Genomic DNA, 14,141 nt, shown 5'->3' on the forward strand with positions numbered 1-14,141 from the left:
ATCATAGTACCATATTACCCCACTAGAGAGATCATAGTACCATGTTACCCCACTAGAGAGATCATAGTACTATATTACCCCACTCGAGAGATCATAGTACCATATTACCCCACTAGAGAGATCATAGTACCATGTTACCCCACTAGAGAGATCATAGTACTATATTACCCCACTAGAGAGATCATAGTACTATATTACCCCACTAGAGAGATCATAGTACCATATTACCCCACTAGAGAGATCATAGTACTATATTACCCCACTAGAGAGATCATAGTACCATGTTACCCCACTAGAGAGATCATAGTACTATATTACCCCACTAGAGAGATCATAGTACCATGTTACCCCACTAGAGAGATCATAGTACTATATTACCCCACTAGAGAGATCATAGTACCATATTACCCCACTAGAGAGATCATAGTACTATATTACCCCACTAGAGAGATCATAGTACTATATTACCCCACTAGAGAGATCATAGTACTATATTACCCCACTAGAGAGATCATAGTACCATATTACCCCACTAGAGAGATCATAGTACTATATTACCCCACTAGAGAGATCATAGTACTATATTACCCCACTAGAGAGATCATAGTACCATATTACCCCACTAGAGAGATCATAGTACCATATTACCCCACTAGAGAGATCATAGTACCATATTACCCCACTAGAGAGATCATAGTACCATATTACCCCACTAGAGAGATCATAGTACCATATTACCCCACTAGAGAGATCATAGTACCATATTACCCCACTAGAGAGATCATAGTACTATATTACCCCACTAGAGAGATCATAGTACCATATTACCCCACTAGAGAGATCATAGTACCATATTACCCCACTAGAGAGATCATAGTACCATATTACCCCACTAGAGAGATCATAGTACCATATTACCCCACTATTCATCTTCAGAATATTAATACGCCAACTCATGTAAATTGGTAAAGATTTCCATCTATTAATGGATTCAACTGACTCAGTCTCAGGTCATAGATAGTTGACACCACGGTTTCTATTGTAGGCGTGACTTCAACACAGGTTTGTAAAGCTGTCCACAATGTTCTTAAATGATGTATTTAGTGGTGAGTTAATCACTCATATATTTTCAAGAATAGGATTGTCGACTTGAATGCATTAACCTTATAACTATTTTCTATTAAACTTAATAATGAAGGAATATATTGTTTCAAGTCTGCCAGAAAGAGCACTACATCATCATTAAATAATCCTATTTTATTCTCAACATCATTCATTGTGATTCCAGTTATCTCACTATCGCCTGTAATTGCTGGAGCTTCAATGGCTGGGACAAAAAGAAGAGAAGGTAAGAGACATCCTGGTCTGGCTCCTTTCACAAAGAGTCTTTTTTATAGCAAGTAGTTGGTCAACACGGATGCACTTGAGTTATGATGTCAGAGTTTGATCCAACTAAAGCTCGAATTATACTCCTGCAACTACAGCTGCTGCTGCCACGCAGTGGGATCAACAGACTCGTGTTGGTTTATAGTTCCTGTGTGTTTTTCATCCTCCAGACCAGCAGAGGTGTAAAAACAGAGGTGTTATGCTGTGAAACCGGACATGAGGGACTCAGAAAGGACGTGGTTAGCGGACCAATCACAGCCTCGTGGGCTCGCGTTGCTTTGATGGATAGTCAGACATTTGGGGTGACGCACGCAAAATGGCCGATTTGACCACGCGAGGTCCATGCGTGTCCTGCGTGCTCGCGTCTCTGCGTAAAACCAGAGTGTAAATCAGCCTTAAGGAAGTAGTTGCCTATTCAAATAGGTGTTCATGCTCGACCCGATCAAAGGCCTTTTCTGTATCGATATATATATATATATATATATATATATATATATATATATATATATATATATATATATATATATATATATATATATATATATATATATATATATATATATAATGTTCATCATGTATGTATGTATTAATAAACCCATTTTGATCTAAATGTTTCTCCAACCTTCTGGCAAAGACATTCGCTCTTATGTTCACATGAGTATTGATCAAGGAGATAGGATCAAGGCGGTAGGATCCACACTTTGAGGGTTCACCTGCTTTAATATTAAGGTTAGAATTTAAACTCTTTATTGCCAAATATTTGAACTTGTTTTTATTGTTATTTCACAGGTTTCACTTGATTGTTATTATCATTCAAATAAATTCATATGATATATTTTATTAATTAGTTATTGTCTGATGGAGCAATCCGGTTCACTTGAAAGTGATTTTAATTTTCTTTACTTCATCTGAAAAGATTACGGCGTCTTGAAATGATCCACAAACCTCATGAAATACAAAATGGCAAACTTCCCGTTGGGTAAAAGCCTTTAAGCCTCCCTCATGTTGTAAAGCTCCCACATGTCACACATCCAGGTGAAATGCAACGCTGGGGCTCCTCTGCAGGGGGCGCTGTGGAGCCAATGAGTTTCAGCGGGCTTCAGTGAGCCCTCAGTCGTGTCTGACAGGCATTTTGTCCTGCAAGCTGCTGCTTCTACCAGAGTGAACATTGAACACACCCAGGCCTCCAGAAGGAAGGGCATCTCCCAGCAGCTCGCCATATGGCCACTAGAGGGCGCCACCGATTCTGGATGTACAGCCTCAAAACGGTTGTTTGTTGCATTAAATGGCAAATGATCTGCAGCTGGAGGATTAGTTGTTTCATGCAGCGACGTGCTGATGACTGACAGAGTGCTGTACTCCTCGTGGACTGCAGGGGGGGCTGGTGGGCTGCTCCATCACAGGTAGCAGCTGGAGGAGGCAGCGCGCGCCACACAGCGCACAGTGAGCCGCTGGACTTCTCTGTGTCACCTTTGTGTAACTTGGCTTCCCGTGAACACAGTCGCGCATGGAGTGAAGCCCTGCGCGGCTCTGGGATCATGTGGCTCCTCTTGGCGCTGCTCCTGGCTGCGGGGCCCGGTGGTCCTGATGGGAGCTGCGCGTGCCAGCTGCCCCGGGACTGGAGGCAGCAGACGGACGCGTGCCGCGCGGAGCTGGCGCAGATCATCGTGTTCGCCAAGGTGCTGGCGCTGCACCAGGAGTTCTACAACGTGTACGACAACTACCTGCCCGTCCAGCCGTCCGGGCCCGAGCTGCTGTTCTCCGCTGAGGTCGAGCTCCTGTGCGACCAGGCCTGGGGCAGCACGCTGGAGGTCCCGGCCGGCTCCAGGTTCAACGTCACGGGCCTGGGCTACTTCAGCTGCTTCTCCTACAGCGTCACCAGCAGCAACAACTACTACTTCTTTCTGAGGTGAGCTCCACGGGACCTGCTGCGCTTTATGCATATGGCATGTGTATTTTTAAAGATGAATTCCCAACAAAAGAACAATCTGGCTGAGCGTTATGTAGCTGATGCCCACAGACACAGGACTCCTGCTCTTTTCCAATGTTTGCTCTTCCATCTTTCTGCTGAGGAAAGATGAGATCAGGCTTCAGCTTTGTGATGACGTAGACTCAGCAGCTGGCAGGACTTACTGCTCTTATTGATTTGATCATTCAATTCACTTGAACTCAGCATCATAATGACTGATCGTGAAAGGAAACTACAAGATTTCAGTCTCTATAAACGTAAACGATGTGATGTTAAGTTGTCCCGAGCAAAAGTAAATGATTTTGTGAATAAATGTACATTAATGCACACAGCAGTCCTGTTGATTTAATGTGCATCCAATCAGTCAGGATGGATTCATATTACAAGATTGGTTTGCTGGTATTTAACAGTGAAGAGTTGAAAATAAGTAGAGAGGAAGAAGGGGGGGTGGGGGGGGGTGTATGTTCACGTCACAGCAAATTGTGTATAACATCCATCACCTTAAAGTATTGTCTACAAGTATAACATCACCTTAAAGTATTGTCTACAAGTATAACATCACCTTAAAGTATTGTCTGTGAGTATAACATCACCTTAAAGTATTGTCTGTGAGTATAACATCACCTTAAAGTATTGTCTGTGAGTATAACATCACCTTAAAGTATTGTCTGTGAGTATAACATCACCTTAAAGTATTGTCTGTGAGTATAACATCACCTTAAAGTATTGTCTGTGAGTATAACATCACCTTAACGTATTGTCTACAAGTATAACATCACCTTAAAGTATTGTCTGTGAGTATAACATCACCTTAAAGTATTGTCTACAAGTATAACATCACCTTAAAGTATTGTCTACAAGTATAACATTACCTTAAAGTATTGTCTACAAGTATAACATCACCTTAAAGTATTGTCTGTGAGTATAACATCACCTTAAAGTATTGTCTGTGAGTATAACATCACCTTAAAGTATTGTCTGTGAGTATAACATCACCTTAAAGTATTGTCTGTGAGTATAACATCACCTTAAAGTATTGTCTACAAGTATAACATCACCTTAAAGTATTGTCTGTGAGTATAACATCACCTTAAAGTATTGTCTACAAGTATAACATCACCTTAAAGTATTGTCTGTGAGTATAACATCACCTTAAAGTATTGTCTACAAGTATAACATCACCTTAAAGTATTGTCTACAAGTATAACATCACCTTAAAGTATTGTCTACAAGTATAACATCACCTTAAAGTATTGTCTGTGAGTATAACATCACCTTAAAGTATTGTCTACAAGTATAACATCACCTTAAAGTATTGTCTACAAGTATAACATCACCTTAAAGTATTGTCTACAAGTGTAACATCACCTTAAAGTATTGTCTACAAGTATAACATCACCTTAAAGTATTGTCTACAAGTATAACATCACCTTAAAGTATTGTCTGTGAGTATAACATCACCTTAAAGTATTGTCTGTGAGTATAACATCACCTTAAAGTATTGTCTACAAGTATAACATCACCTTAAAGTATTGTCTACAAGTATAACATCACCTTAAAGTATTGTCTACAAGTATAACATCACCTTAAAGTATTGTCTACAAGTATAACATCACCTTAAAGTATTGTCTACAAGTATAACATCACCTTAAAGTATTGTCTACAAGTATAACATCACCTTAAAGTATTGTTGTCGCTAATAAAAACCAGCAGCTCTGTTGTGGAAGGACTTAGGACTTAAAAGGACTTAAGGACTTAAGGACTTAGGACTCAATCAATCGTCGGCCACAAAGGAAGCCTTCAACAGTGGAGGATTTGAACCATCCTCATGTTCTCTTCAGCATCTGTCCATGTGATACCATATTGAATTCAGGTAAATAATATATTTAATAACCTGCCAAACCTTCTGCTCAGATCAAAAATCATGTGGCAGGTTAACTCTTAAGTGTGTTGGACAGAAACAAAACTGTTACTCAGGAAACGTTGCATTCCAGCCAGAGTAATTACAGAGCCAGACATTTCCCAAAAGCTTGAAGCTAACGCGGTACTCGTCCAGCTCTTGTCCTGCTGGGACGGTGAGCTGCTCCATGGAGGGAGCGTGTGCTGACAAGCCGTCCCGACAGATGAAGGGCTGATGTTCAGAGGTTTGCATTCCTGAAGCTTAATGTTCAGCATGAGGGTCTGCAGCAAGTCGACTTCAAGACTGTTTTTATGTCTTCATGTGAACACAATCACACACGCACTCTGATGATGCTGAAGATTTTTTATTCAAACCTTTTTTTGGACCAGAAGATTCTCATTGGATAAACAAAAATTTGTTTTTTGAGGGAGACCTGACCAAGACATGAAGCATAAAAAACAAATAGTTCAGAACACACAGATATGTTTAAGATGACATCACTGGCTTTTGCACCTCCAGGGAGGCTTCACTGTTGCGGTTTTATCCGGATGTTATTCCATAATCAGACCAGCATCGGAAACCTCCTGAAGCTAAAGTCACAACAGAGTTTGTTTAAGTGCAGAGATTAAGAAGCAATGATTGCTCCAGCAAACAAACACAGTGATGTGTTGTAGTGGTTACCAGGGCTATGACAGAGAGAGCAGATCCCCAAAAGCCCTCATGCTCTTTTTCCTTTCCACTAAACTTCAGTCCACAAGCACGTCGACCTTTAGAAACCAGAACGGGTTGAGATGGTATTAAATAAAGTTTGTGTCCAACTTCAGTCTCTGTTCGGATTCAACAAAGGAGACATAACAGGCTTCTCTTGCTTTAGGAATAAGCCAACCTGAACAATAAACCAACAATAAGCCAACAATAAACCAACCTGAACAATAAATCAACAATAAACCAACAATAAGCCAACAATAAACCAACACGGAGTATAAACATAACAATACACCAACAATACACCAACATGGACTATAAACCAACAATAAACCAACAATAAACCAACAATAAGCCAACAATAAACCAACATGGACTATAAACTAACAATAAACCAACAATAAGCCAACAATAAACCAACCTGAACAATACACCAACATGGACTATAAACCAACAATACACCAACAATAAACCAACATGGACTATAAACCAACAATAAACCAACAATAAACCAACAATACACCAACAATAAACCAACATGGACTATAAACCAACAATACACCAACAATACACCAACATGCAGTATAAACCAACAATACACCAACAATACACCAACATGGACTATAAACCAACAATAAACCAACAATAAACCAACACGGAGTATAAACATAACAATACACCAACAATACACCAACATGGACTATAAACCAACAATAAACCAACAATAAACCAACATGGACAATAAACCAACAATAAACCAACAACACACCAACAATACACCAACATGGAACATAAACATAACAAGACACCAACAATACACCAACATGGAGTATAAACATAACAATACACCAACAATACACCAACATGGACTATAAACCAACAATACACCAACAATAAACCAACATGGACAATACAGAAGACACAAAGAGGAAGTGAACTTAGTGTTTTCTCTCACTCAACCGCCCATTAGCAACGGCTTTAAAAATAAATCATAATAAAAAGCTCATAAATGTATGAGAGGGCTGACCGCCATATTTGATATGGTGAACAAACTAAATACGGTGAACTGGTGTTAACCACATCCGAAAGCCGTCAAAAGATGCATGAACTTTATACGAAGGAACCTGGAAGTAAAACAATGTGAACTCATATCCGTGCTTTTGGACTCGTGAGCTCGAGAGTTGCTGGTAGGCGAGCTAGCCGTCCCCCCGTTTACAGTCTCTATGCTAAGCTAAGCTAATCCGCTTGCAGGTTTTATTTTAAGCAATATATTCTTTTAGAAGGATTGCGACGGCATAAGTTGCCATCTTCACTCTTTGCTGTACAGAGGAATAATATCAAGCTCCTCCTGTGCGTCTGATAACAAAAGTAAATACTGGTGTTGAAGCTTCAGGGAGGAATCACTCTTCACTGAGACGCCAACCTGAAGATGAAGATGAAGATGGTGTCGCCTTTCATGAAGAGTTGCTGCGGCCGCTGCGCGGTCCAGACGCAGTATGAGCCAGAACTCAAAGTTCTCATCGCTGTGAACTGTTTCCTGTTGTAAAAGCAGGAAGCCGATCCATCGGAGGCTGCGCTCTCAGGACTGACCACGGAGACAAACTGTCCCCAACGTGTTGGGCTGTGCATGTCACATTGTGTATTATAAAAGATATCTTGATGTTTAGTTATGTTTTCAGTGGATCCACGACTCCTTCTGACCTCCTGGTCCCTGTGACACCTGACCTTTGACCTCCTTTGGAGAAGCAAAACATCTTTCTGTGTGCTCTCGCAACACACACACACACACACACACACACACACACACACCTACACGCCTACACACACACACACTCAAACACACACTCAAACACACACACACAAACACACACTCACATACACACACACACACACTCACATACACACTCAAACGCACGCACACACTCACATACACACTCACATACATACACACACACACACACACACACACACACACACACACACACACCTACACACATCTATACACACACACACACACACACACACACACACACACACACACACACACACACACACACTCACATACACACTCAAACACACACACACACACACACACACTCACATACACACTCACATACACACACACACACACACACACACACCTACACACATCTATACACACACACACACACACACACACACACACACTCACATACACACATCTATACACACACACACACACACTCACATACACACTCAAACACACACACACACACACTCACATACACACTCAAACACACACACACTCGCATACACACACACACACACTCACATACACACTCAAACACACACACACACTCACACTCAAACACACACACACACACACACACACACACACACGCCTCTGAGGGTCTGAGATGCGATCCAGATGTGTGGCGCTCTGCTTCAGGACTTCCTCTCTGCCTCCATGTTGAGCAGACGATGTGGAACAAGCAGTAAATCCTTGTGGCTTGTTCTTCTTCCACATGACGCTTCAGGCTTCATGGAAATAAACCAGGAGCCGCAAACAATTCTGGATGTGGTTCACTTTTCTCTTTTTCTGTTATTGACATGTGTCACATGTCTGTCAACCGTATAGGATGAAGAGGTAAAAGTCTGCTTCAATTTGAAATCCTGGTGACATGAAGATGATGAAGATGAAGTGTTACAAGTTGTTGGTGCTCACAACTTGTGTTTTTAGACCTGCACAGCTGTTTTCCACATGTTGCTCCATGAACCCTATCCTCCTGTTGCTCTGTGCAGGATGGATGAGGACTACAACATCATCCCTCATGGAGTGAACTTCCAGGACCCCATCTTCCCCGACACGGCGGAGAACCACCGAACGTTTGCCAGCCTGTTCCAGTTCTCCAACTGCACGGCGGGAACGCAGATCCACAGCTACAGCCCCGAGTGGGAGGCCCAGGAGGACAGCCGGGTGGGTGGTCTTCTGCTTCCAATCATCTATATATATATATATATATATATATATATATATATATATATATATATATATATATATATATATATATATATATATGTATGTGTGTGTGTGTGTATACATTACAGGATGGTAACACTTACTGTGTTTCCATCAACTAGCCCACAGCGAGGAAGAGATGATTCCAGACTTCATCCTTCATCCTTCAGCTCCTTTGCTCTTCTCTTGTCTTTGTTTCTCGGCTACAAGCAGCAGACATGTTGTTTCACTTTCTTTGACTCTCTCCAACACCAACAATGGAACATGAGTGTGTGTGTCGGCCCACAGAAAGAGCCAGACGAGTTCCCTCGTGAGTTATCTGAGGAAACTAAGAGGTCTGTCCGCTGCTGCATCATAAATGTCATTACTGTAGTTATTCAAAAGGCAGCGTGAGTTATGAATCTGTTGAATGTTTCATCGTACATAATAACCTCAGTAATGGATCCATCATGTGACAGTTCAGTGTTCAGAGCGTTCATATGAATTAAAGCCCCTCCCCTCTCCGACCTTCCAGCTGCTGTGCTCCGCGGTGCAGAAGGCTCTGTTTGAGGAAGAGGAGAAGGTCTGGACTCTGTCCCAGAAGGTGCGGTCCTTGGAGAAAGCCAACGACCACCTGAGGGAGAAGGTGAAGAGCATGAAGCGTCTGCTCCGCCAGGCGCAGCGAGAGACCCCCAAGCAGCAGAAGCTCTACGAGTCCAAGACGCCCCGAACGCAGCGAACGCACCCCGACCAGGACACCCTGGACCAGAGGAGCCAGCGCCTGGAGAAGCTCCTCTCCAGGACGCTGAAGCACTGAACTTCAGAGCTCTGCAGCGCTGCTTCAGGGTCCATGAGCTGCAACATGAAGAGAACCCTGCAGCCCTGCAGCTCTGCAGCCCTGCAGCCCTGCAGCTCTGCTTCAGGGTCCATGAGCTGCAACATGAAGAGAACCCTGCAGCTCTGCAGCCCTGCAGCCCTGCAGCTCTGCTTCAGGGTCCATGAGCTGCAACATGAAGAGAACCCTGCAGCTCTGCAGCCCTGCAGCCCTGCAGCTCTGCAGCTCTGCAGCCCTGCAGCCCTGCAGCTCTGCAGCCCTGCAGCTCTGCAGCTCTGCAGCCCTGCAGCCCTGCAGCTCTGCTTCAGGGTCCATGAGCTGCAACATGAAGAGAACCCTGCAGCTCTGCAGCCCTGCAGCCCTGCAGCTCTGCAGCTCTGCAGCCCTGCAGCCCTGCAGCTCTGCAGCTCTGCAGCCCTGCAGCCCTGCAGCTCTGCTTCAGGGTCCATGAGCTGCAACATGAAGAGAACCCTGCAGCTCTGCAGCCCTGCAGCCCTGCAGCCCTGCAGCTCTGCAGCCCTGCAGCCCTGCAGCTCTGCAGCCCTGCAGCTCTGCAGCTCTGCTTCAGGGCCCATGAGCTGCCAGTGGACCGAAGGGAAGCTTCATATTTCCACTGGGATGCTTTCCTCTGAATAACTTCTACTTTGTCTTTTTTAGAGAATTCATTTCTGAGTCTCAGATGCACTGTTGAACAATATGTGGATGTTTCTTTCTGTGCTGGACACATAATGCATGAATATGTTACTTCATGAATACTTTATTGTCGTGACATTCTTCTCGTGTCCCTCATCATGCTCTGACCTTGAATGACTTTACGTGAAATCATTCTTTTCTTCCTTTACTTATGTGCTTATACCCAAAAGCTATGATTCTTCGTCACCAGCTTATTGTTTATTAATATGTGCTGGTTATGAGCAGAGTGTTGAGCATTCAGGACGTCTCGCGCTGACCGGATGGCGTTTTCTGTGTCAGAAAGCATTTTGTTATATTTCATCTATTTGCTTTTATTTTATCGTCGCTTTTTTTAAACTTCATACGGTTTTATTTGTATTATAAATAAATGAGTTGTATTCAACTTCTCATGCCTTCATAACAGAAACGTGTTTATGGAAGACATTCACTGCTCTGATGCGACACGTGAGTCGTCATAACTATATCATATCTCACTCGATGAAGCTAACTCATAAATGAAAGCATGACAGATGCAGAAAGGCCTTCGCTGCTCTCGTGACGGTTCACACTTCAATCTTTAATTCATCCCAAACATTTCACACCAGAAAACAAAATGAATTCAAGTAAAAGTTTCTTAACTCGATGGTAACGTTTCCCTCGTTCAGATCGATCAACGCTTTATGGGATGTGTGTCTGTGATCGCCGCTAACGAGTCTGCTGCACTTTGAACAGCAACATCAACCTGAAGATGGATTGTCTGAACCCAACGTCTTCATGGTGTCGTAGGAACCGTAGAACCAGAGACACAGACGGGCTGAACCCAACGTCTTCATGGTGTTGTAGGAACCGTAGAACCAGAGACACAGACGGGCTGAACCCAACGTCTTCATGGTGTTGTAGGAACCGTAGAACCAGAGACACAGACGGGCTGAACCCAACGTCTTCATGGTGTTGTAGGAACCGTAGAACCAGAGACACAGACGGGCTGAACCCAACGTCTTCATGGTGTCGTAGGAACCGTAGAACCAGAGACACAGACGGGCTGAACCCAACGTCTTCATGGTGTTGTAGGAACCGTAGAACCAGAGACACAGACGGGCTGAACCCAACGTCTTCATGGTGTTGTAGGAACCGTAGAACCAGAGACACAGACGGGCTGAACCCAACGTCTTCATGGTGTTGTAGGAACCGTAGAACCAGAGACACAGACGGGCTGAACCCAACGTCTTCATGGTGTTGTAGGAACCGTAGAACCAGAGACACAGACGGGCTGAACCCAACGTCTTCATGGTGTTGTAGGAACCTGAGGGGATGAGCGGCTTCGCATGGCAGGAGAAGACTCATGCGATGTCGTGGACTCTCGTCCTCACAGCTCGTCTTCTCTGCTCAAGTGATGATCACAGAGCATCGATGGCTTCAGGCAGTACATCTCTTCATGTTCCTCAAACAGTTATACTAGAGTGTTTCACTTATTAGCCTGCGTGAAGGAACCATGGTTCTCCAGAGATTCCTTTCCTTCCTCCTCTTGTAGTTATTCCTTCCCTTCCTCCTCTTGTAGTTATTCCTTTCCTTCCTCCTCTTGTAGTTATTCCTTCCCTTCCTCCTCTTGTAGTTATTCCTTCCCTTCCTCCTCTTGTAGTTATTCCTTCCCTTCCTCCTCTTGTAGTTATTCCTTCCCTTCCTCCTCTTGTAGTTATTCCTTTCCTCCCTCCTCTTGTAGTTATTCCTTCCCTTCCTCCTCTTGTAGTTATTCCTTTCCTCCCTCCTCTTGTAGTTATTCCTTTCCTCCCTCCTCTTGTAGTTATTCCTTCCCTTCCTCCTCTTGTAGTTATTCCTTTCCTCCCTCCTCTCCTCCTTCCCTTCCTCCTCTTGTAGTTATTCCTTTCCTCCCTCCTCTTGTAGTTATTCCTTTCCTCCCTCCTCTTGTAGTTATTCCTTCCCTTCCTCCTCTTGTAGTTATTCCTTCCCTTCCTCCTCTTGTAGTTATTCCTTTCCTTCCTCCTCTTGTAGTTATTCCTTTCCTTCCTCCTCTTGTAGTTATTCTTTCTCCGTCCGGGTCCTGACCAAGTGCACAAACAAGGGGAGGAATGTGCCTTCATGTGTTTGTTGTTAGCGCTTCAAGCTGTTTTATAGCTAATGGTTACTCTCTGCCGTGTTGGGTTCCGTTATTTTCCATCCTGAATGTTTACAGCTTTGAGTGAAACTAAAGTCAGTTCTGTGGTTTCATTCTGGACCGCAGGCAAAGTATTTGCATAGTTTTGAGTGTGAGCTGTTGTTGAGGCTCCTGCTGATCCATGTTGCTAACTCAGAGGCGTCTCTGATGTGGGGACGGTCAGTACGACCAATCGGATCATTTGCTTCATGAAGAGTCTAAGCTGATGGTGATGAAGAGTCATCAGCTGGTGGAGCAGCGTTCTATAGGGAGGTGATTTGAGGTACAGTTACAGATTCTTGGTGGACAGAAAAACAACAACCCCATTATTATTATTATTATTATTATTATTATTATTATTATTATTATTATTATTATTATTATTATTATGTGTGAAGCAGATCAAGAAAAATATGTTCCACAAGAAGAAAAGTCTTTTTGGACAACCAGGTGATGAAAGAAGTCGTATTGAGCTTCATTCCATCGACAGGCCTGAAGTCGTACCTTAATAGGCTGGACAGCGAATCAATTCAGTTGATTTCGTTTAGCCCAAAATCACAATTACAAATGATCCTCAGAGCTTTACAATCTGCACTCATGACATCCTGTCCCAGGACATCGGATCAGGATCAACTCCTCAAAGAAAGATAGTAAAACCCTTTAACAGGAAAAACAGGAAGAAGCTTCATTGAGCAACAGGATCCTCTCCAGGATGGACAGAAGCAACAGATGTCATGTGACCAGAATGAGAAATAACAGAGTTACAGCTCCAGACAGCCACGGTCCATCATAGCAGGCAGGACCGGTTACAGACAGACACGATCCATGGAAACCTGAAGCGAGGAAGCACAGACGCTCACGGAAAGAAGTAGAGTTAGTTATGTGCATCGAAAAGACAATAATTTATCCAGAAGGAGAGAAGAAAGAGAAGAAAGGAAGTGCAAATGAAGTCTTCATAGGAAGGTGAAGGTCAACGGCTGCTAGCTAAAAACCAGAGAACACTGAAGAATTAAACCTCGGCACCTACCCAGGTCTCCAGAGAAGGGTTCAGGGTCCGGAACATAGGACTCTCGAAACGGAGTGGGCACTACTGGGGGCGGAGCTGGAGAGGGCTGGAGACCAGGCAGTGCAGTATTGGCTGATAGGGACAACAGAGAAGTTAACTGAGACACTTTTGTCCAATATGGACAATAGTTTCTTCTGTGTCCTCCTCTCCACCACCTGTTCCAGATGCTCCTGCTTGCAGCCGATGATGGAGCCGGCTTTCTTAACCAGCTTGTTAAGTCTGTTGGTGTCACCGGCTCCAATGCTGCTCCCCCAGCAGACAATGGAGAAGTAGAAGACGCTGGCCACAACCGACTGATAGAACAACTCCAGCATCTTGCTGCACACCTTGAAGGATCGAAGCTTCCTCAGGAAAAAGAGTCGACTCATCCCCTTCTTGTAGACGGCGTTGATGTTGGCCTTCCAGTTCAGTCGGCTGCCGATGGAGACACCCAGGTACTTGTACTCCTCCACCATGTCCACGTCCACTCCCAGGACGCT

At 43.7% G+C, this 14,141-nt stretch overlaps 1 protein-coding gene across 1 annotated transcript; it reads left to right on the top strand.

The window, feature by feature from the left end:
* Window positions 1-2,705: 2,705 nt before the first annotated feature.
* On the top strand, window positions 2,706-9,821 carry ccdc3b (coiled-coil domain containing 3b). The gene is made up of 3 exons (XM_068599050.1): window positions 2,706-3,295; window positions 8,742-8,916; window positions 9,473-9,821. Exons 1-3 carry the CDS (start codon window positions 2,925-2,927, stop codon window positions 9,752-9,754), a joined length of 828 nt encoding a protein of 275 aa, XP_068455151.1. The 5' UTR covers window positions 2,706-2,924; the 3' UTR covers window positions 9,755-9,821.
* The last annotated feature ends 4,320 nt before the right edge of the window (window positions 9,822-14,141 follow it).

Source organism: Clinocottus analis, unplaced genomic scaffold (genome assembly GCF_023055335.1).
Source record: "Clinocottus analis isolate CAN_PGR_092001 unplaced genomic scaffold, fCliAna1.0.p SCAF_42, whole genome shotgun sequence".
NCBI classification, from domain to species: domain Eukaryota; kingdom Metazoa; phylum Chordata; class Actinopteri; order Perciformes; family Cottidae; genus Clinocottus; species Clinocottus analis.